We start from the raw sequence: 23,646 nt of genomic DNA, 5'->3' as shown, positions 1-23,646 counted from the left end.
TTTCGGGGTTGAATTCTTAGTCTTAACTTCCTTTGTCGAGCGTCTCCGCTTTTTGGTTGGCACCATGTTCTGTGAGGGAGGCTGTTCATCCCACATGCGACGAACTAGATTCATTGTAGCTCCCATCGCGATGACCGCATTGGGAAATGGAAATCAAGGCAAGGAATGGGTGCATTGAGGCTGTTGCTTGTAGTTGGCGCGGTATTGCTCCAAAGATGTCATTCAATGTTTGACGGCCTGGGCTGCCCACAGGTTGAAATGGACCGTACCATATGTCGTACAGACGAACCAACTAGCCTAGGCCAGTCCACTTCAGCCCCCTTTTCGTGCGACTTGCTGGCAGTGTGGCAACGTGCGTGGACGCTGCTGCTGTTGCTATTATTAGCGACGGCTGTGGCAAAGAAACGCGGGCTCACCCTAGACAAAGGAAACGCCAACGGCCAGATGCTGAAAGAAAGAAAGGCTGTACGAAACACCTTGAAAGTGACAAAGTCGGAAATTGGGACGAACTTGCGCACTCCGTATTTCGTAAAAAAGGGGGGGAAAACATCGGAGGGAATTAGGAAAGGGATGCGGCGATTTGGGCGCGATGGCTCGTCTTAGTTCAGAGGAAGGAATCCCAAACAGGGCAAGTTGTCTGCATCTTGCCAGTTGCTCTTTCCTTGTTTAAGATACCATTTCAGCTGTCCGGGATTTTTTGTACGGAGTGTGGAGTATCGCACCGTAAATATCGTATTTGATGGATATGAATCGACGGCCAAAACCACAATCTCACCTGCCAAGCAAGGCTCTCACACAACAGACGGTCTTCAGATGCGGCTTTGACTTGCTGAGCTCACTGAATGGAGATTTTGCAGAAGTGATAACGAAAATACTCCGTGATGACTGACAGATTGGCAGCACACGCTAGTCGCCAACGGCGGACGGCCAGGCATTCTGGCATTTTCTCCTCCTTTTGTGCCTCTTTGTTGCAAAGAAGCAACGGGTTACTTGCTGAAGAACTAAATTGCTGGATGTGTCAATGCCAATGCCCCTGTCGCTCACGGCACACGTTTGCCAGCCGATGGTGTCGAGAGTCGCTGTTTCCTTGCAGAACGTTTTGTTTCGTTTTGTTTCGTTTTGTTTGCTGATGTCTTACGTGTGCTGATGGAGAAAGAACGAACTTTGGAATCCCCTTCACGCCTTCCCTCGGTCGCTCTGCAAAAGTACTCCGCTTGAAAAGCGTCGTACGGAGTACCTGCTCTTCTAACGCACGTCTGAAAGCTCACCTGGCTGCTCTATCCTTCCCTGATTGGGGGAAGCACCCCTGGGCTTGCATGCCGAGCGCTACCGCACCGGGAAAGAGCTACCGCCACTATTGGCAGGAAACACGACTGTCAACCAAACAAAACGGTCGAAAAAAGGAGTGTTGGAGAAATCAGCAGCACAGCCCCCTCTGGCGGGGTCCCCTGCGTCGCTGGCGGACAGACTTGCCTCGCTTGCCATGTAAGAGTGCGAGGGAAGGAGTGAAGAACAGGGAGTGGGACGCACTTGAAATGACGCCCAGAGCATCTGATGAGCCTGGTGAAGCGCCCCACAAGATACGACAGAGCCAAAATAAAACCCTCACCAATCTGACTATGCGAAGCTTAGGTCACATATTACTCGCAGAGGCAAGGCTTCAATCTATTCCTCGCCGTCGCGCATGCCTCTGAGCCCCCGGTTGCTGTTGCATCCTTCTTGCAGCGGGGAACAGCTTCTAAGCCGCAAAGGTAGCTAGCTGGCCGAAATCAGACCGGAAACTGGGCAAGTTCAGGCAAACAGCCAGCCTTTGGACGCGGCCGCGAGACGAGAACAGAGCGACGTTGCAGGAAAAGCACCAAACCAGTCAGGACCGAACCCGCATCGCTCGACAAACACAGCCCTGCGCGCCCCGTCCACCGTCGACAATCGAGCATCGAGTGTTTCTTGGCTTCACTCTCCCGTCTTCCCGCTCGACACATCCGCAACGACTACAGCGCAATCTCCCGCCCCCATCGCCATCTTGCGCTTGTTTCGTTTCCCGTCTGCGTTTCGACTGTTGCGCGCGCAGTCCGCCATCTTTCGCAGCCTGTTGGAGTCTCTCGTTCTCGCTCTGGCATTGTTTTGCGCAGCTCCAGCGCCAGACACAGTGGCTAGCCAGCGTGGACTCAGTCTGCCAGGTACTCTCACCGTCAGCTCGCTGCTGTCGTCCGATCGACCTCCTGTCCGTCGCGCCACTTTGGCTTTTGTCCCGTGGTCTTTTCTCGGGGGGAGCTTCTGAATCTTCGCTCCCGTTTTTGCGCCTTGCTCTCCGGCCCCCGTCCCATCTGCCCCCCCTAAGCCTCTTGCGCCGTTGTATTACTTATTCTTGTTCATCTTTGCGAGCTTCGTTTCGTATCCCCAAATCGTTTCGTTTCTTACTTTTTTGCCTTTCTCAAACGAAGCTCTCTCTCTCTCTCTCCTTCCCTTGTTCCCTGGGACAGATTTTGGTCCAATACCCCGTCCCTTTTCTCTGCACAGTTGATCTTTCTGGGACGGCTTATTACCCACGCGCTTGTCCTGGCCATTGTCCTCTTGTCGACTTGTGTCTCGTTGTTTCTGACGCGGGCGTTAACCCACCCCCTCCCTACCCAAATCAGCCACACCCCTCTTTTTCGTCCCTAATCCGCTCCCGGACTACATAATAATGCCTTCCTTTCTCTCTGGCAGACAAAGCAGCCGTTCTCAGCAACATCAACATCAACAGCAGCAGCAGCAGCAGCAGCAGCAGCAGCAACAACAAGAGACACCTCCGCCTGCCCTGCTCCAGCGACAGCAGCAACAGCAGCAACAGCAGCAACAGCAGCATCCTTTTGGTGATACGCCCGGATCTGGACCTGGACCCGGTCGTGGCCCCGGCGAAGACCCTGGGCCTGCTACAGGTAATTACGTCTTTTTTTCTTCTCTTCTCCGAGCAGGATGACGCTCTTTCTCCTCCTCTAGCACCCAGCCACACTCTCGGGCCATGAAGCTGACGCGCACTGTATAGCCGCATCCTTCTCAAACACTGACCTGCCTGCATTTGACTCTTTGCAAAAAACGCTCGGGAGACGCCAGTCGCAGCTCTTGGACGAGCAACAGCAGCAGCAGTTTTCGTCGCAGCAACAGCAACGCATGCAACAGGCACAGCAGCAGCTGCAGCACCAGCAAAACCAGCAACAGTACCCGCCACCATTGGCTCCTGGATTGACAAAGTCCAGTAGCACCAAGCTTCCTTCCAGCGTGGCCTCTCCTGCCGGCAACACGTCGACGGCTGGGTTTGACGGACAACAACCGCATACACCGCTCCTTACGAAACAGACAAATCTGGAATACCTCGAGCAGGTGTCACGGTCACAGTCGCAGCGCTACCCAACGCAGGTGGGACCCTTGCAGACACATCAACATTACTCGTCCTCGTCTCTCGGCGCTGCGTCGGTTGATGACTTGAGCAGAACGCTTCCCATCTCTTCGCCGCTTGCTGGACAGCCTCCGCAGTTTCCACTGAAGGACCAGTACCAGCACCAGCAGCAGGTTCAGCAGCAGCAGCAGCAACGAGTCCAGAGCCCGCCACAGCCGCCGCCACCCGCGCAAGAAACACGCCGGACCACTCGCAAGTTATTTAAGAATTTCCTTGGAGGTGGCTCAGGCTCCAATCGTGGTTCAGGCCCGGATTCAAACGGGCGCTCGCAGCTCCAACAACAGCCACCGCCACCGTCGTTGCCTCAGCCTGGACCGCCGCCTGCTGCACAAAACGTCCACAACAACTCAGCAGGTCTTGCTCGAAGACCGTCCAAGAGACTGAGCCAGCAGCCGCCTTCTTTGCGTACTGGACCTTCGCAGCTGTCTCTCGACCCGTCTCAGCAGGGTTGGCCACTCCAAGGGCAGCAGCAGCAGCAGCAGCAGCAGCAGCAGCAGCATTTTATCGGGGCGGATCCGGCTGGAAACCCAGGCAACACGCAGCCGTCACCGCTCCAGGGGATCGGAGAATTTGCTGGTGACAACCAGGGAGGAGGCTATCCAGTTTCGGACAACGATCAGCCGCCACCGCCGTCGATCCGCCGCGTGCATACTGGCGACCTTGACCAGCAGGAAACGTCCCCTTACGGTCCGGACGATATTGGCCGGCAAAGCAACAGCCACGCTGCGCAGCTCGCACAAGGCAGATATATCCAGCAACTGGCTCCTGGAGTGTCGCCGTCAGAACAGGTCGTTTTGCAACAACAGGGTGGAAACACCGCCTTCGGACAGGGCCAATTTGACCCACAGCAACAACAACACCCATACCCCGCCCTTCAGTACCAACAGCCACAGGCGATCTCCACCAACACCCCCCACCAGGGTTTCATTGGTCACTTAAGCACAACTGGTCTTCCGCAGCAGCAGCACTCTCTTCTGCAACAGCACACACCCAACCCAGAGACAATCTCTCAAGTGTCACACGAATCACCCGTTGCTGAAGCCGACCAGCTGGCCGCTCAAACATCGTCATCTGCTGGTAACACCTATTCGTCTCAGGATCCGCACCGTCAGATTCCACTGGGCCAGACAGCCGCACTTCAAGACCTAGCGCCAACCCCGCCCCCACCTGCCCAGCACCAACAGCAGCCACCGGCCCAGCTTCAAGCCGCTCAGGCAGCGCAACAACAAGGCCAGGCACTGCAAAACCCGGCATCCGGCCAGGAACTGCTTCAGGAACAGGACACCATGCCACCTCCACCTGGTGGCCCACCGCCCAACCGTCGGTCGCAAGATACCAATGATCGGTCCGCTCAACCATCAGGCGGTCAGCCGCCGCCGTACCGCCACAACCAAGGTGCACTGTCGACCTCAGGCCCACCAGGAAGCCTGAGCCCTCTGCCTCCTTTGCCAGCGGGGTCCAGCGGTACTTCTGGTGGCCCGACTCAAGGCTACCGGGGTGCTGGCGATCAACGGCAGTACGAAGGTGCTTCTACTGATGGCCGTACCAGCCCACAGCCTTCTACCGGGGACCGCGACGCGCCCGTTGCTGACTCCGAAAAGGCTCTCAAGGAACTTGGTAAGTTTCTCTACACTGGTATATTGACACTGGTTGCGAGACCAATTTTGTATGCTGCGGTCCTAACACAATATGTTCTCTCGTACAGCGTTGAAGTACAAGAATGTGAAGCGCCTGTACTTTGAGGGCAAGAGCCAAATTGACCAGCTCACGGGACAGATTGAGCACCTGCAGAATGCTATTGCCAATCAGCGTATGTCTCAGTCGCGTACTGCTCTGGATGACAGCGAGTATGCTACACGCTTCAACCGCCTCAATGGTGCTATCACCAACCTGTCATTCAACATCCGCAAGGACTGGGAGGGACTGCCGAAATGGATCGAGCCCTATGCCAGCCCTGACGCGCTGAAGACGGGGAAGCAGGAAATGACGGCTGTTGGCCGTGCTATCATTTGCCGATGGGTTGTTGAATGCGTTTTCAACCGGTGCTTCCACCCTGGTCTCGACCCTGAACTGAGCCACCAGCTGAAGGAAATTGAACGAAACATCCGTGGTTCTTCGAAGAAGTTTGGCAGCCAGGAGGAGTTCGATGCCCTGACGTACAAGATTATCAGCTGGCGGATGGCCACCCTCGAGGGTCTACAGGACACACTGTCAAGACCGGAGAGCAACGAAAACCGGGTCAAGTTTACTCAACAAGCAGTTGCCGACCTGACTTCGTACCTATACCAGTACATGTCGGAAACCCCTCCCCCTGGCGTCGACGGCAGTGCGAGCATGATTGTGGAGCTGGCGGTGGGTATTGCATCCAACCTGCCTATGGAGAGTCGCGATGTAGTAGTCTCGTTGCCGATGCCGCTCGACTACGTTTCGCCACAGTGGATGGATGTTGAGAAAGCAGGCCTGCCACCGCTCAACACAGGCGCGGACGGCGATGCTGAACAGGACGAGGACGATGCAGCAACAGACGACGGTGCTGCTGGAAACGACGATGAGCACGTTGGGGCATCGCGAAGTGGTAAGCATTTATGACCTGATAAAACAGAACCAGTGCCCATTGTACCCCACCTGTACTAACACGAAACAGCACACCCTTCCAACGATATGCCAAAGGTGCGCTTTGCAGGCTTTGTTGCCGTCGAAGTCCGCGGTCGCCAGGTGCTAGCAAAGGCCTCTGTGTGGACATTGTAGAGGAACACTTACAACAAAGGTCGGAGAACGGTAACCCAACAGGGTTGAATGATACCATGTACTTCTTTTAACTTCTCGATGTATTCGGCGATCTTTCGGCATTTACATCCTATTTAACAAAATTTTGGTGGTTTGCTTTGGCGGGTTGACTGTACCATGCGAAATTGTGAATTCATTTTGCTACTGTAATGTGTTTACGAGCAGTCGCAAGACAAGCTTTTGGTAGCGTCTTGGAACAATGAGTATATGATGCTTGTCAGCTCACCGCCTTTAGTGGCGTTGTGAGCCATTCTGCCGATTTTTTTTAACTACGCGGCTTGTTACAGCGCTCATAAGCCCGTATCAACCAGTGACAAAATTTCGTAGTCACGAAAACCAATATTTGTGTCGAATGTGACTTTATACGAAATATATTTTATCCAAGCTTATAACTCCCATCAATTATGCCGGCCCCAAGACCTGCTCACTTGGAGCCTTCCGAGCTAGGAACAAAGGAATAGTGAGTCTTCCTATATGCCAGTCACCTTACTCGCCTTTTATATATACGTGAGTGGCCCTGTAAATGCATACGAACAAAAGGCAATTGACAACATCCCCCCTTGTTACCAGCTGGGACAAGTTGTATGCTACTGAGCTGGCCAACCATGAGAGCAACCCCAAAGACACGGGCACGGTTTGGTTCGATGACGCAGACGCCGAGGCCAAAATGGTCCAGTTCTTGGCCGAGCTGGACGACGAAGGCAACCTGAACGCCCGGACCATTCTGGATCTGGGTTGCGGCAACGGATCTCTGTTGCGTGCGGTCCGTGACGAGATTTTTGCCGATGGAGTGCCAGACGGGGACACCGAAGTAAAGCTGCTCGGTGTAGACTACAGTGAAGCCAGCGTGTCGTTGGCACGATCTGTGGTTGGCGAGGTAGCCGATGCAGAGGCGGGTGCGGGTGCGGGTGCGGACGGTTTGCCCATCTCGTTCGCCGTCTGGGACATGCTGCAGGGATCGGCCTCTGAGCTCGTCCAAGACGGCCAGGCCGCGGCCTGTTGGGACCTGGTCTTGGACAAGGGCACCTTTGACGCCATCAGCCTCGGGAACACAACTCGGGACAATGACGACGGCGGCGCCGACGGGAGTCCCAGTGTTGAGGTCCAGTACCGCGCCCAGGTACTGAACCTCCTGCGGCCGGGTGGCCGGTTTCTGATTACGAGCTGCAACTGGACCGAAACGGAGCTCTGTGCATGGATGGAGGACGAGGAAGAGCGCGAGCGGGCCGCACAGAACGGCGGCGCATGGCTGGTCAAGGCAGGCCGCGTGGCGTACCCGAGCTTCCAGTTTGGAGGCGTGCAGGGTCAGACGGTATGCACGGTATGCTTTGAGAAGCGTGTTGCACCAGTGTCTTGAGACGACAGATTGGAAGACTGGGCGAGCAGGGTGTAGATTACATAATGACTCCAATGATACACATCACATATCACTTTTTGGATCCCAATAGTAACAAGAAAAAACATGATATAATTTCTTAAAAGGCTATGAACCCCCTCCATTGCCGCGTCCTTCAAAAAAACAAAAAAAAACAAAAAAAAACAATCAAACAAAAGGTAGCGTCACGTACGGAACAACACACCAATGACACTGGCCAAATTATTCTGGGTCACCGTACTCCTCCTTCTCTGCTGCTACTGTCGGTGGTGCATCCACTGCAACGCCCTTTTCATCTACAAAGTCGTCTCGGCCCATGTCCTTGAGCTGTGCTCGCCCCTCTTCGGTCGTGGCGTCGATGATTTCGTCCTCAAGACTTAGAATACCAGCCTATACGAGTGTTAGCAATCGACAAAAAAAAAGATTGCGGTTGGGACAAGTCATACCTCGCCAAAGTCACCGACAAGGGCCTCGGCTTCATCCACCTTCATGCGCCCCAGCACCTCATTGACCTTGTCGAGGCTACCCGACTCGAGGGCCTTGCGCATGTCCGGTGCAAAGCCGTCAAAGATCTGCCGCGCCTTGGCCACCTCGGGATCGTCCGAGTCAGCTGGCGGGACACGGATGTTGATGACCGTGCCCGGCTCCACCGCGTGCAGCTGGATCTGCTCTATACCCTCGGTTGATGTGCCGGCGGCCTGTTGCGCTTTGATCTCCTTGACGCGCGTCATGATCTTGACGTACGTGTCCTGCACGTCGCCATAGAACAGGTCGTGCGCCTTGTGGTCGCGCGTCTCGATGCGCTTGAAGAAGAGCACCACGCCGTCACGGCCGAGGGTGCGGCAGTACTCGAGCAGCTTAGCCTGGTGCACACAGCGCCGTGCTGTGTCCTGCTTACCCTCCATCTCTGCATCAAAGGCCAGCATCAGGATACCCTCCTCGTGCTTCTCGGCCAGGACCTCCGGATTGGCGGCGATAAAGGACCTGCTCTCGAGGTGGTTGTTGGGCGCAATGCCCGCAAACTTGCGTGCTAGGGCAGTCGGCTCGCTCGGGTCGTCGTTATCACCGTCATCATTACCCGGCTTGGAAGCAGATGACGAGGAAGCTTCCGTAGTGTCTGCGCTCTTGTAGCCAGGATTCAGAAGCTCGGGCTTCCCACTGCCGCCACCGCTCGTGTTGGCGCCTTCGCTCGGAGCCGACTTGTTCACGTGCGAGCTATCAAAGCCCGTGTGGAAGGTATCACTCGTAATCTTGCGCGACTCCTCCTTCTCCAGCTCGCCGAGCTTTTCAAGCAGCTGGCGCTGCAGGTCGGCCACCTTGTTCTGGTGCTCCTCAATCTCCGCCACCATGGCATCGTACCGCGCTGCGCCCTCGACCTTCTTCTCTTCCAGCGCCTTGTTGACCTGGTCCAGCAGCGCCGCCATCATTTGCGTGTACGTGGTGGTCTGGTCCACGTTGGAGTGCACGTCGGCCGGCGGCTGTGGCGGTTTGTCGTCTTCGGGCTTGAGTGCGGCGGCGTCGGACATGACGGCACGGAACGCAACCTCGCCCGCCGACTTTGCGGTCGGCGAGGACCCTGCCGCCTTGGCCTCGTCACCATGCGCCTTGAGTGCCTTCAAGAGGCTGCCGATGCGCTTCGTGAGGCCGTCGTTGACCTGCCGTTCGTACTTGAGCGTCTCGATCTGGTGTCGCCGTTGCTGGCGTTCCTGGTGGATCTGGCTCTGTTTGGCGCGGATAAAAGACTTCTTGTCGACGTTGGGATGGACCTCGATGTCAGAGTCATCGCTGAGCTCGAGGTTGTCCTGCAGAAGAAAAGAGCTCAGTATAATGCAGGGAGGGTCTGTTTGTTCTGTTTGTTGGCAACCAAATGCTTGTCTTGGGTAGAATACATACCCATTTGCTATAATCGACAGGCATGATGGGCCTTAAGTGTGAGGATACGGGTTATGAAATCGGTTGTTGCGCTCGTCAAAGGGATCGAAGGGTTCCTGTAGGGTTGACGAAGGGTGGAAGTTGGTGGGTGCGGACTTCAATAATTGATTTGAGGTTTCTTGTGAGGATTCCTTGAAGTTCCGTTCTGAACAGCGCAAAGTGGTGGACAGTTCAGAAGGTGGAAAGTGCTAGAAGGTGGGGTAGTACAGAATAGATGATGGCACACCACTACCAAATTAAGACGCACCTGCAAGCTTATCGATAATAGCTGTTTCGCACCTGCCTGTCCCTGTCCAGTGCATAATACTTGTGCACTTACGACATAATCCGTAGTGAAGTCGAGTATGCTCCTTCCTAATAATACTCTGCAGTTCTTTTGCAACAAAAAATTATTCATTCGTGAATTTCGCTAGTAATAATATATAGTTGTATCGTACATCTTACTTTCCCTCCATTCCCGCAGGCAAGGCATGACGTAGGAACGCGTTCGTGCACTACCCTTGCTTGCCAATGGTCTATTTCAAAGGACGAGCTCGCTTCGTGTTGTACAACCGCTTCGCCTGTTCCCCTCGAGTGGTCCTTAATTCATCGTCTTTAAGAATCCGTCCAGGTCGAAGCTTTCCTCGTACTGCCGGTTGTCCCACAGCTCGTCGAGTTCCTCCAGCCACGCTGCCTTCTTGCCGGGCTGCCGCACGTCGCCCGTCTCAATGTCCACCATGTCCTCTTCCCGACCCGAAGCACCGGTGGCACCGGCGGCAGATTTATCCGTCAAGAGGTTGGGTCCGGATTCGTCTAGATTGAACAAGTCGAGGATTTCATTGGTGTCCATGCTGGCTAAGCCTGCATTCTGCTGGTTGACAACCGTGGACGCGACGTCGATCTTGAACCGCTGCAGACTCAGAATCTTCTCTTCGAGCGTGCCGCGCGTGATGAGCCGGTACACATTGACAACCTTCTTCTGGCCGATGCGATGCGCGCGGTCCATGGCCTGCAGATCGCGCTGCGGGTTCCAGTCGTGCTCGACAAAGATGACCGTGTCCGCACCCGTCAGGTTAAGACCCAGTCCGCCGACGCTTGTCGTCAGGAGCAGCACATCGTAGGATGGGTCGCTGTTGAAACGGTTGACAATATCCTGCCGCTTGTTGGCCTCAACGGAACCGTCCAGGCGCAGGTACGACACAGATGGTAGCATGTTCTTTAGCACGGTGTTTTGCACCATATCGAGCATCTCCTTCATCTGGCAGAAGACGAGAGCACGATGTGGCTTGATTGGCTGGTACAGCGGGTCGTTGTTGTCGCCATCGCCCTCAACACCAATACCACAGTCGACAAGCAGATCGCGGAGCGCCGTGAGCTTGGGTGCGTGGTTGGGATCCTCGACGCTCGAACCCTGGCGCTCCAGCAGCCGCTGTGTTTCGTCGTACATCCGGTGGCCGGGCCGCATGACGAGCGCCGGCGAGTTGCAGAGCTTGCGCATGTACTGGAGAGCTTGGAAGATATGCTGCTTGGACTCCTTGTCGTCGCGGCCTGCTTCTTCTGTGATCTTCTTGGCTTCGCGTTTGGTGAAGTCGTCAAAGAGCTTCTTTTGCAGCTCGCTGAGATCGCAGTAGTAGTTTTGCAGGATCTTGGGTGGCAGGTCCTCGAGAACCTCCTCCTTGAGTCGCCGCAACAAGAAGGGAAGTACTTGCTTGTGCAGGGCTTCAATGGCCAGCGCACCAGCTTCCTGCTCTTTTGAAGAGGCTTTGCTGAACCGACTCGCGGCAATGGGCTTGGCGAAGCGGTCCATGAACACCTTCTCGGCACCCAAGAATCCGGGCATGAGGAAGTCGAACAGAGACCACAGCTCCAAGACGTTATTCTGGATGGGCGTGCCAGTGAGAATCAGGCGATGGTTGCTGGCAAGCTTCTTGACGGCCATACTGATTTTGGTGCGTGGGTTCTTGATCAAATGGCCCTCATCGAGGATGACGTAGTTCCAACTGTGATTCTCCAGCACCTCGATATCGTTGCGGCAAACATCGTACGAGGTAATCACGATATCGGTCTTGCCAAGGCTGTCCTTGAGGGCCTTGCGTTCGACGGGCGAGCCAATATACGCGGCAACAGAGAGGAACGGCGCATAAGTTCTAATTTCCTGCGCCCAATGGCCCGAAAGCGTGGGCGGGCACACCACCAATGACGGCATGCGCCGGACATCAGGCGCACCGGTCTTCTCAAATTCTTCGGCACGCTGGTGGTGGTCACTCGCTACGATGCAGATGGTCTGCAACGTCTTGCCAAGGCCCATGTCGTCACACAAAATGCCATGTAGATGGTACTTATTCAAGAAGTGCAGCCAGTTGACGCCCTCCTGTTGGTACGACCGCAATTCGGCCTTGATGGCCACAGGAATGGTGAACGACTCGACCTTCTTCGGATCCAGGAGCTGGGAGATGAATGTCCGCTCACGATCACGACCGGCCAACAGTTCCTTGGAGAGACCTGGAGGGTCAGGAATACCAGCTTCGAGGGGCACCAGTTTGACAAGGGTGGCGAATGATGTCGTAGAAATGAGCCGGATCTCATTGTCAGAGTCGCTCATGCGGCCTAGAACAGGTACAATTAAAAAGATAACGTATGGTAGGATGCCATCGCCCATAACGGCGATGAGGTGGTAGATCGCCTCGATGGCGCCTTGCCGGAAGTGCAAGTCGACGGGGTTGTTGATCGAAGGCAAGACGTTTTGAACCAGGGCCGTCATACCCTCGACAGTGAAGACGCTGCAGACAGTCGCCATGCACTTTGCGGCCATGTATCGGAAGACGGACAGTTCCGAATGCAGAGCTTTGATGACGAGGGGCACCATCTCCATGACAAAGGGACGGATGGCAGGATCAAACGTCGGCGTCATGGTGCGGATGACCGACATTGCGTCTACAATCTCCTGGCCAAAGGTCTGCTCGGGATCGCGGGCTTCTGCTGGCAGCTCGCCGGTGAACGCCCGCCGCAGGGGCTCTTCCATGAAGGTCCGCAGGCTGGGAACCTTTTCGAGTATGTTTGGCCCGAAAATCTTTGACAGGATCTCCAGCGCCTCCTTGGCACCACGGCGTGTCACGCGAGCAGCCTTGGCCTCTTTGGCCCATTTGGCGGCATCGGCGTGGTCAACACGGTCTTCCTCCTTGTGCATAGAGAGAATCGTGTTGAGCTTGGTAGCGTGGACGGGGAACTCGGGCGTTTCGGCCACTTCGACACAGGAAAACTTGACTAGATTCGAGACGACTTTGTCGGCTGGGCCTCGCCGGCCTAATTCAGTAAAGAGCTGCACGAGGTGGGCGATCGTGTCGGCCGAGCGGCTCTGCAGGTCGTGGTTCTCCTCGGTCTTGATACTGTCCATGACGGCTTTGATGAGGGGGCTCGGCTTCTTCGGCAAGACCTTCATAGCAACAAGGCCACAGGCAGCGGCAGCTCGGATGCGGATATCCCGAGCTTCTTTGGCAGCTTTTGCATCCGCAATGGCAGCAGACGCGCTCTCACGGGCTTCAGCCAGGTGTTGGCTGGCAATCAGTCGTTGGCCAGGTGCCATGATTCTCTTGAGTTTGTCAAAATCGTCGCCGATCACCTTTTCAGCGTGAACAATAGAGAAAGCCTCAGGTCCAGCAGCAGGCTCGCCTTGGCACAACGGTGCAAGACGAGGCAAGCGCGTTTCTGATACCTTTCCATGATCGCGAAACATGTGGATAAGCTGCGAGCACTGCGAACGGACACGCTGGATGAAGCTGACGAGGTCGTTGTAGTGTGCCGGACGCTCAGTCTCCACAATCTTTTGCAGGGGCTCGACAAGGCGTTTGCTGTCAGCAGGCTCCTTGCAATCCTTTGCGTACTCTTCGATCACAGTACAGGCAATCAGCTGGGTCGTCGAGTGAGCCGACGTTAGTGCGGGTAGCACGCTGGCATCGTACATATCGACTTCGCTGGCCGGCACAAGGGACATGATCAAACCCATCGCGGTGGCAGCCGCGATGCGTGTGCGCACCATAGTTTCGATGCCAACGACGTCAACGTCACCTTGCACTATGGCGCCGTCCACATCATGGGAGCTCGATGTCACCGGCACATCGTCCACGCGCGTCGACTTACGGCGACGCTTGGCCGTTCGCTCGCCAGCTTCTGGAGGGGACGACTTGCGAGCTGTAGAGGTAGATGCGACCCAGCTGCTGGGGGCTGCATACATGCTACCCGAGGGCTTCATAAACAGCTCGGGCCGCATTGGAATGGGATTGCGAGAGATCCCGATCGGGTGCAGTGTGAGTTGCATCATGGCATCGACGTGTGGCTTAAATTCGCTAGCCAAGACAGCCGGATTCGTCGCGGCTAGGCAGCGCACGAGGGCAGACCAAAGGTCCAGTGTCATCGCTAGAGTCTCCTTGTCCCGCTCCACGATGATGTTCTGGAACACCAGGCGCAGAATGCGGCCATTCAGCCAGCCGTGCTTTGTGTCATCGTCACTGATCTGGACGAAGGTTATCAGGGCTTTGAGAACAGCCAGGCGCACAGACGTGATGGTGTGTCTGAGGAAAGGGTAGAGGCGCGGCACAAGCAGTGTAAAGGACCGTTCTTCGTCCTGCGCAGCTGACGCCTTCATGGCGTCCAAAACTTGAGGGAAGCCGCACAAAATTGCGAGAAGATCCATGATCTTGCCGGTGGAGGCGCTCAGATCGTCGCCAAGACTGGACAGACTCTCCCACACAATATTTATTAATGAGTCAAGAGAGCCGGGCCGCAGGTTAACGAACTCCTTCGCCATAGGTATCAAGGTGGCCGCGCTGACTGAGCGGACGTCGTCGTCGTGATCAGCAAGGCCTTTCATAACAGCGCGAATGACGCCGTCAACCATCTCGCCATCCTGGAGGAGGAGGTCCTTCCGCACGGCGACGACATAACGCAAGCCGACCATGCCACCATGGCAGACGGCCCAAACATTGCGCTCGAGCTCTAGGTCCTCTTGGATGACAAGACGATAGAGAATGCGGTATATCGCTTGTATGGACTCGGGCGGCACGTGAAAGAGGACGGCACCGAGAGTTTGGCCGACAGTTTCGCGGATCGGTGCCACCGAGGTGTCGGAGCTGAAATCGGTGAAGCGGTCGAGCATCAGGACACAGCAAAGGCGACAGGCCAGATCGTCGAGCCATTTGCGGTTGTTGTTGTTGTTTTCGCTGCGGGTCTTGCCCTTTTCGCGGCCAGCGCCGCTGCCGTGCACACGTATGACTTCCCGCAGACCCATGGCCGCGCCGTGGCGCGTCTCCCAGTGGGGATCGAAGAGATCCACCTTGAGGAAATCGCACAGCCGCTCGTAGGGCCATTCCAGGCCTTCCAGCGTTTCGTCCATCTCAATCTCCGACCTGATGGGGACGACGGGGCCCTTGAACTCGGAGACGACCTTGGAATCCTCGTCGACATCCGACGGGCGCTCGAGGTTGAAGTAGTCGTTGACCTTGTCGCCTTTTTTGACGTCGCCGTCGCCAAAGGGAGTTTCGTCGCCAAAACCTTCGGATCCGTTCGTGGCACTCCGGCGGATAGACAAGTCGCCAAATCCGCTCTTGCCCTGGGCGGCCTTTTGCAGCTCGCGCTTCCGCTTGCGTTTTAAAACGTTGAGCTGCCGTGAACTGAGGCCAGGTTCATCGGACTGCTGATGGCCAGCACCGTTGCCATTGGCTGATGCGCCGTTGGCCTCGCTGCCTTCGCGATGCGTCGAGCCATTGGAACCGGCTTGGTGCCGGGGTGTCGGGGGCCCGTTCTCGTCGCTCACGGCGCTTTTTGCAGCACTTAACGTTTCCAACGGGACCGGGATCTCATCATCATCAAACACGCGACCGAGCAAGCCTAAGCGGCCGTTGAGAGTCTTTTTTTGGTGTATTAGACGTTCTTGCGGGTCTAGTGCGGCCAGTGCCAGGTCGACATTGCCGCCCCGAAGCAGTTCCCGCCCATACTTGAGAACGGCGTTGACGTTGAGCGTCCGCAGATCATAGAGCTCGTCTTGCTCAAAAGAAAAGTCTTTGAATTCTTCTCTTTTTACATCCACGACACCGTCTTTGGCCACTCCGTCCAGTGAACCCTCTGACTTCACACCCGCGCCACCCTCCTCCTTCTTGGATTCTGCGGGGGCGCTCTCTTCGGGTCCGCCAGCATTCGGATCAAAGGCATCAGAGTGCTCGATAATCTTGCCGAGCGCTTTGGCTGCTGTGCTTCTTGTCTCCCAGTCCTTGTGGCGGAGGTAGGGAACAACGCGGCCGATGAGATTGAACAGCTCTTCCGGGTGCTGTTTTTGCCAGTCGGCCAATTGGTTGACGGCTGTGTCCCGAATTAGGCGGGTGCTGCCCGTCTCAAGGATGCTGTGGACATGTGTTAGCAGAGCAAGTCGGAGGAAGGGTTGACCTGGTTTTTGTTGGTCATGGCGATTCGGTAGGAACGACAGCGAGGCAGCGTGACGACATCAATGATACTTACGTGACAAGTCGATCAAGCCTAAGTTGACAAAGGTTAGCAGATTACCCTTAAGCGCAAGAGGGTGATACACGTGACCAACCTTGACGCCATGTTGCTGTTTTCATGTCGAGATTATGAATTAGGCAAGAGCCAAACAAGCGCTGTGCCGCATCGACTTTTGCGGCCTGTCGCTGGTATTAGTTTCTGGATGGGTTAAAACATGATCGAAGTGACGTTTGTAACAGGGGGAAGATGGATAAAATAGAAAACGGCGGCAGGGGCACGTAAATATAAATAGAAAAGCGGCCCTAGCCGACCTCATGCGATTGTGAAATGGCCGTAAGGGATGAATGATGAAAAAGGGAAGTGAAAGGGGAGCGGAAACAAAGAGGCATGTGAGGTACATATGAGGTAGGTAGCGCGGTGGCAACAAATGTGTGAAAACATGATTGATTGCGCCTGTTGAGATGAACGTCATGATGGGATGAACTTGAGGTGAAGGGCGAATCGTCCAAGGCTGTGCCATCACGTGATAATATGATCGCACACCACGCCAGTGCAGCGGATCATCGTGAAAAGGCAGTAGCGGAGGACTTGGTGACGAAAGACGCGCATAATGCATGCAACCTCGTCACCCAAGTGATTGGGATATGAACGAGATGCAGAATAGGGCGGCATGAGATGAATATCAATCAGCGATAGGAAGACTCACATAAAATCGAGATCCGCCAGGGCGCGAATCAATCGTGGGACGATGCGCTGCAAAAAGAAATAGGAAAATAAAGAGCTTGCTGTAGCTGCAGCAGTGGCGGCGCCCAGTGGTTATGTTGTACTTTTATTTGCTGCCGTGCCGCTGGCTGGGAAAGAGCATGCGCGGAGGACTAGCGCGTGGCGAGTGATGGGTGGTGCGAGTTGGTGTGTGGCTCCTACGCGTTGCGGTGTTGTGCTACGCAGTCAGCAAAACTTGGCAGGGAAGGCGCGAGTCAACACAGCAGCAGACAAAAAAAAAGAGTGGGCGGGCGGCGGTCTATATGACAATGCAGTATTTTTATACACGTTTTCAACTTTCCCTTCCGCCCCCTACCGGCTCTAAGCCAGCAGGAGCCGGGTAGGCCGCGCACGGTCTTAGCGTCAGTTGCCTCTCCACCCAAAGCTCTGACTTGGCTGGTTCGTTTCGCTCGTCTTTTATTCGTATCAATTTGCTCGCCATTGCCCTTTTGAAGTGTCTTTTCCCTCTTCTCCGACACTTGGCCTGAACAATACAAGACCACTCTCCACTACCAAGCATAAAATATTGGCAGCTCACAAACATCATGGCACTCTTCGCTTCGTGCTCTTTTCATCTTCAACCTGTACTAAGGTTACTTTGTCCGTCCGGGGTTAACTGGGCCTGCGCCTTTCGATTGTTTTTCTTTTTCTTGTGCACCACTTTCTGTTTTGTGGCATTTTGTGCGCGGTCAATCATTTGCCGCTAGATGCATCTTGACACTGCAGCGTCTGAAGACCACATGGTCCGTCGCAGTCATAATTCGGCGGGTTCGCATAGCCCAATATGATCGGTGCCTGCTTGTCGTTGCTGCTGCCTGAGCAAGCGCCGAGAACATGATGCCACACTATGGCTCGTGGCTGGCGTATAGAACATCCCATCACGGACAACCGAGAGAAGAGCAACGGCCAGGCCACAGCCTCGTAGCAACGTACTGGGCGCGCCAAAACGTGCCTGGCCAAACGAGCGCTTCGGTTTGATAGTTTCTGCGATGATGGAGAGAACCGAAGTACTTGGCGTCTTACTCACATTCCAAACGTTTCTATCTGATACGCTGCTGATCTCGAGAAAGGCGTAATACTGCAGTCGACATGAGAGACGCAGCTGTCATGTCGAGTTAACGACTATTTGAAATGGATTGATGCTATGGTAAGATACAACGTATGAAGTACAACGTATTAATAAAAATATAAGGTGTTGTTCCGTACGACGTTTACAACCGCTGCATGCCAGACAAGTATCTTTGCGCCTAGGCTCGGCCGTGGTCACCTGCAAGGACTCGTTAAAACTGCCCGTCTGCATCAAGCCATGCCGCCTGTGCCTCACAGCCTCAAGGGCAAACCCGACCGATCCGATCTTGAGCCAGCCCCAGGCACGAATACGGCGTCGATTTGCAGCGCTTCGGCCTGGCCAGACCGTGCGAAACAGCACATCAAGGGACGGCTCCCGAAAATAAAATAAAAAATACCCCTTGCAACGAGCTGCGTCCCCGGACAGCCCAGAAGTCCCCGCCCATCACAATTTGCTCCGATTCGCACTGTTGTCGCTGATCCTCCACAACTCGAGGTCTTTTTTGCTGTATCCGTACGTGAAACCTTTGTGCATTTTTCAACGCAGTGTGTGGGCTCCTTCTCGAAGCGTTTACGTGAACTTTCGCACTCTCCAATTCGCATTTTGCTCGACCGCTCTTTCCTTTCACTCTTTAGGTCTCATTTGTTTTACGTGCCTTCTGTTTGGGCACTACAACATACAAATACGTCGTAATACAGTGGCTTTTGCAACACGCTTCAGCCATGCCCCTGCATCCCCTGGATCTTACGACAACTCGTCAGACGAAAGACATCACGTGATTTAGTTGAAATGGTCGCGTTTGCAAATACACCATCTGCTGTGACACCGGCACTGAAACACAAGTAAACGCCTGTTATGCCCCGCGCCGCTCGTGTCCGTGGCCCGTGCGTTTAGTCGCATCAGTTATTCCCTTTGCGCCCGCGACGCGTCGACTCCCCATTTAGCACATCACTGCGTGCGTGCTGTAGCCACCGACGCCTGCAGAATCCACAATCGCGACAACGAACGGAGCCGACTCAATTCACGGACGCGCAGTATCACCCCTCCGGTCACCGCTGACGTCGCCTTTGTCGTCCGTGCCGCTGCCCATCGCTCTGCGCAAGCTCGACATCCGACTGTCCTCCCCCTATCTAACGCGCGACGTCGCTGCCCGTTGGCAGCACCCACCGCCAACATGTATATCAAGCAGCTCATTATCCAGGGCTTCAAGAGGTATGTCCTTGTCCGCGTCAACCGCGACATCGCGGGATGTATTCTGCCGTGGCCGCCCGCCCTGTTGTTCTAACATGTCGCGTCTCCCTCTAGCTACAAGGACCAGACGGTCATGGAACCCTTCTCGCCCGGCACCAATGTCATTGTCGGTCGCAACGGTTCGGGCAAGAGCAACTTCTTTGCCGCCATTCGTTTTGTTCTCGGTGACGCCTACACACAGTTGAGCCGCGAGGAGCGCCAGGCCCTCTTGCACGAGGGTTCGGGCTCTGCCGTCCTCTCCGCCTACGTGGAGATCATCTTCGACAACAGCGACAACCGTTTCCAGACGAACAATAGAGAGGTGTCGCTCCGCCGGACCATCAGCCTGCGGAAAGACGAGTATGCCGTGGACAAAAAGGTGTCGACGCGGAGCGAGGTCATGAGCATGCTCGACACGGCTGGTTTCTCGCTGAAGAACTCGTACTACATTGTCCCCCAGGGCCGTGTCACGGCCCTGACCAACATGAAGGAGTCCGATCGCCTCAAGTTGCTCAAGGAGGTCGCCGGTACCGAGAGTTACGAGGCCCGGCGTGCCGAGTCGCTCAAGATTATGGGTGAGACGGAGAACAAGAGAGCCAAGATCGACGAGCTTTTGGAGTATATCCGGTCGCGGATGAGCGAGCTCGAGGAAGAGAAGGAAGAGCTGCGCGGTTTTCAGGAGAAGGATCGTGAACGGCGGTGCCTGGAGTACGCGTTCCACCACCACCACCAGGTCGCTTTGACAGAAGCGCTAGAGGAGATTGACCGTTCGCGCCAGGACGGCGCCGACAACTCCGGCGCGAGCCAGAAGCTGTTCCTCGACGGCGAAAACGCCATTCTGCGGATCGACAGTGAGCTCCAAGAGCTGCAGCGGTCCGTGGACATCCTCAACATGGATCGCCAAGAGTTTGAATCGGAATGCAGAGACATTTCTCGCAGCAAAGCCAAGGCGGAGCTCAAGGTGAAGAGCCTTGCCGACAGCCAGAACGCTGTCGACCGCGCGAGGCAGCAGCACGACGCCGAGCTCAAGGCTGTGCGCGCCGAGATTGCCGCCAAGGAGAGCCAGCTGGCTCGCATTCTCCCGGATCTCGAGAAGCGCAGAGCCGCCGAGGCCGAGGGTCGCCAGGCGCTCCAGTCCCTGGACGCCCGCCGCCAGCGCCTCCTGAACAAGCAGTCGCAAGGTGATCGCTTCAAGAACAAGTCGGAGCGTGATCGGTGGATTGATAGCCAGCTTACGGAGCTGAACAGCACCCTGGCCGCCCTGCGGGCCAACCGTGTGTCAGCTGCCGAAGAGACGGAGGAGGCGAAGCGCCTGATTCAGTCGCTCGAAGCCGAGATCGAGGATCTGTGGAAGGGCATTGAGAGCTTCGGTTCCGACCGCACCGCGCTTGCCGACAAGCTATCCAAGGCACAGGACAAAGTGCAGAAACTCGACGACGAACGGAGGGCCTTGCGTCGCGAAGACGACAAGCTCAACACACATATATCAAACGCCCGGCAGGAGAGAGACAAGGCCAGCCGCACACTCAGCAACATGATGGACAACGCAACAGCAAGGGGCCTGGCCACCATTGAGCGCATGAAGCGCGAGAAGGACATTCCAGGTGCCTATGGTATGCTGGCAGACCTGATGGAGGTCAACGAGGCGTACCGTATCCCCGCAGAGGTCATTGCTGGCAACAGCCTGTTCCATTATGTTGTCGACAACGAGGAGACGAGTACCCTCCTGTCCAATGCCCTGTACCGTCAGCAGGGTGGCCGCATCACATTTATTCCTCTTGAGCAGCTGCGCCCACGGCAGGCCAACTTCCCGCAGGGCGCCAAGGATGCTCTCCCCCTGGTCGACAAGATTCAGTTTGACAAGAAGTTTGAAAAGGCCTTCCAGCACGTGTTTGGCAGTACCGTTGTCTGTCCGACGGTGTCAGTGGCCGCCCAGTACGGCCGCAGCCACGGTGTGGACGGCATCACGCCTGAGGGTGACACGACGAAGCGCACGGGTACGATGACCGGCGGCTACGTGGACCCATCTCGGTCGCGTCTCGAAGCTATCCGTTCCATGAACAAGTGGCGCGGCGAACACGACAGCCTCGTGGCGCAAGCCGACGACGTGAAGCGGCAGATGGACCGGAAGGAGCAGGAGGTTACCAGCGCCCGCGGCGAAGAGCAAAAGATTCTTCACCAGATGCGGCAGCTCGAGGAAGGCTTCGGGCCTAGTCGTGCGGAGCTCAGCGCCAAGAGAGCGCAGCTCGAGCGGGAGCGAGCGCGCCAGGATACGCTGAGCAACCGCTACGAAAACATCAACAAGAGCATGGAAGAGTACGCGACGTCGCTCGAGTCGCACGAGGCCGAGCGCAAATCCGAGTTCAAAAAGGCCCTTTCGGCGGCCGAAGAGCAGCAGCTCGACCACCTTAACAACGAGGTCCAGGCGCTGCAGCGGCAGGTGAACGAGGCGACCAGCCGGCGCCGCGAGATTGAGGGCCAGAAGCAGATTCTGGACGTTGACCTCCGTCAGAACCTTCGCATGAAGGAGGACCAGCTCACAAGCCAGGTGTTTGAGACCATGACGTCGGTGGGCGGCGACGGCAACTACGCCGAGGCGCAAAAGGAGCTCAAGAAGCTGCAGAAACGGCTCGACGAGAAGGAGACGCGGCTGCGCGAGACACTCAACGAGATGGACGAGCAGCAGGCGGAGATTAGCGATCTACAGGCGAACAAGGTCGAACTGGAGCGGAAGCAGCAGGAGATTGCGACCACCCTGGAGAAGAGCCAGAAGCGGATGGAGAAGAGCCTGCAGCGGCGGGCACTTCTGACGCAGCAGCTGGCCGAGGCCGCCAAGAACATTCGCGAGCTCGGTGTGCTTCCCGAGGAGGCGTTTGAGAAGTACGAGCGGATGGACCCGTCCAAGGTATATTTAGCCCCCTTCGTCACCCCTCTGCACTCCTTATGGAGCTTGTCCCCGTATGTGATTTTTCCATAACTAACACCGACCCAGATCTCGAAACGCCTCAAGACCGTCCTCGAAGCGCTCAAGAAATACCGGCACGTCAACAAGAAGGCGTTTGAGCAGTACAACAGCTTCACCAACCAGCAGGAGCAGCTGCTCAAGCGGCGTGAAGAGCTTGATGCGTCGCAGGCCTCCATTGAGGAGCTCGTGGCACATCTTGACCGCGTCAAGGACGAGTCTATTGAGCGGACATTCAAGCAGATCTCCAAGGAGTTTGCCACCATCTTTGAGCGGCTGGTGCCGGCCGGTCACGGCCGTTTGGTGATCCAGCGGCGAGACGGCCGGCAACAGGAGGAGAACGGCGACGATGAGGACGACGAAGCGGCCGGCGGGTCGTCGGCGCTGCGGAGGCAGCGCCGCAGCGTCGAAAGCTACACGGGCGTGGGCATCAGCGTGTCGTTCAACTCGAAGCACATGGACGAGCAGCAAAAGGTGCAGCAGCTGAGTGGCGGCCAGAAGAGTCTGTGCGCGCTGTGCCTGGTGTTTGCGATCCAGCAGACAGATCCCAGCCCCATGGTGGTCTTTGACGAGGTCGACGCAAACCTGGACGCGCAGTACCGCACGGCCGTGGCGAGCTTGCTGTCCTCCATTTCCAAGGATGCAGGCACGCAGTTCATCTGCACGACCTTCCGACCGGAGATTGTGCAGGTGGCCGACAAGTGCTACGGTGTGACGTTTACCAATAAGACGAGCTCGATTGGGTGCGTGGCTACAGAGGAGGCGCTGAACTTTGTGGACGGTCAGAAGCAGTAAGAGAGAAGGAAACGCTGCAAAGGCTATTTCGTCGGTCTGGGTTTGTCGTGGGCTTCTTTTGTTGTTCTGTGTTTTATGAAAGGCGTGCTGGTCGGAAAGGACGGGATGGGAGGAGGTCTTTATTTTTCTCCCTCCACTCATGTCCCCTTTGTATTTTTTTTGTTTGTTTTAATTTTCTTTGCCTGCCTCTTATTTCGTTTCCAATTTCCATGCACTCATGTCCGACTTCCATCTCCTGCGTCGTGCCTGGCGGCGGGCTGTGCAGGTCCTTTCTTTTTACTTAGGTGTGTTTCGTGTCTCCACTGGCGAGTATCATAATGTACAGATGTGGCCTCTCTGGGCTTCATTGCCGTTTGTGCCTGTGTGTCCTGCGGACGAATATCCAACAAACCCGAGTGTAAAGCGTATTGCATGGTGTCGTGTCCTGTGCCACATATTAAGGGCAGCCTTATAACATGGGCAGCACTTATATGGTTGAAGAAAATGGTCAAGTTCAGCCTAACCAATGATGCCCAAGGACGCCCTTTGTTTACCACGTCTTTTTTCCTTCGCGCCCTCCACACGCCGGTTAATATCGTCGTCCTCCAGGCTCGCCAAAGATTTCTGTGTTTATACTTGGCAAGCCGTCTGTTTACCAAACAATCAGGTCCTTTTGTTCGTCTTAGCTGGCGCACCACAAGTAATGATGCCATATCTAAGCCATCTCGTTTCATGTTCCCTAGTTTTCCACATCACAAACACATGATATTCAGCCATTTTTGCCATCTCCAGATACAAAAATCGTATCCAAAATCAATTATATGCTCTCACATAGTACTGACATA

At 55.7% G+C, this 23,646-nt stretch overlaps 5 protein-coding genes across 5 annotated transcripts; 3 read left to right on the top strand and 2 right to left on the bottom strand.

The window, feature by feature from the left end:
* Positions 1-2,686: 2,686 nt before the first annotated feature.
* SPBR_02230 (uncharacterized protein) lies at positions 2,687-6,187 on the top strand (the record flags this gene model as incomplete). Its single annotated transcript, XM_040760533.1, has 4 exons — positions 2,687-2,921; positions 2,990-5,056; positions 5,145-6,014; positions 6,084-6,187. The coding sequence occupies 4 exons, from the start codon at positions 2,687-2,689 to the stop codon at positions 6,185-6,187; spliced, it is 3,276 nt and encodes a 1,091-aa protein (XP_040620971.1).
* A 443-nt stretch (positions 6,188-6,630) lies between these two features.
* Positions 6,631-7,583, top strand: SPBR_03082 (uncharacterized protein; the record flags this gene model as incomplete). The annotated part of the gene is made up of 2 exons (XM_040761385.1): positions 6,631-6,686; positions 6,797-7,583. The coding sequence occupies 2 exons, from the start codon at positions 6,631-6,633 to the stop codon at positions 7,581-7,583; spliced, it is 843 nt and encodes a 280-aa protein (XP_040620970.1).
* A 240-nt stretch (positions 7,584-7,823) lies between these two features.
* SPBR_02664 (cell division cycle protein 37) lies at positions 7,824-9,518 on the bottom strand (the record flags this gene model as incomplete). Its single annotated transcript, XM_040760967.1, has 3 exons — positions 7,824-7,991; positions 8,048-9,403; positions 9,495-9,518. 3 exons carry the CDS (start codon positions 9,516-9,518, stop codon positions 7,824-7,826), a joined length of 1,548 nt encoding a protein of 515 aa, XP_040620969.1.
* Positions 9,519-10,113: 595 nt separating this feature from the next.
* SPBR_02168 (TATA-binding protein-associated factor) lies at positions 10,114-16,109 on the bottom strand (the record flags this gene model as incomplete). The annotated part of the gene is made up of 3 exons (XM_040760471.1): positions 10,114-15,904; positions 16,020-16,037; positions 16,099-16,109. The coding sequence occupies 3 exons, from the start codon at positions 16,107-16,109 to the stop codon at positions 10,114-10,116; spliced, it is 5,820 nt and encodes a 1,939-aa protein (XP_040620968.1).
* Positions 16,110-19,009: 2,900 nt separating this feature from the next.
* Positions 19,010-22,822, top strand: SPBR_02210 (structural maintenance of chromosome 3 (chondroitin sulfate proteoglycan 6); the record flags this gene model as incomplete). The annotated part of the gene is made up of 3 exons (XM_040760513.1): positions 19,010-19,047; positions 19,141-21,970; positions 22,058-22,822. 3 exons carry the CDS (start codon positions 19,010-19,012, stop codon positions 22,820-22,822), a joined length of 3,633 nt encoding a protein of 1,210 aa, XP_040620967.1.
* Between the last annotated feature and the right edge of the window lie 824 nt (positions 22,823-23,646).

This window comes from Sporothrix brasiliensis, assembly GCF_000820605.1.
Source record: "Sporothrix brasiliensis 5110 chromosome Unknown Cont17, whole genome shotgun sequence".
Lineage (NCBI taxonomy): Eukaryota > Fungi > Ascomycota > Sordariomycetes > Ophiostomatales > Ophiostomataceae > Sporothrix > Sporothrix brasiliensis.
Note: the sequence above shows the minus strand (reverse complement) of the source record. Positions and strands in the feature narration are given on the sequence as shown.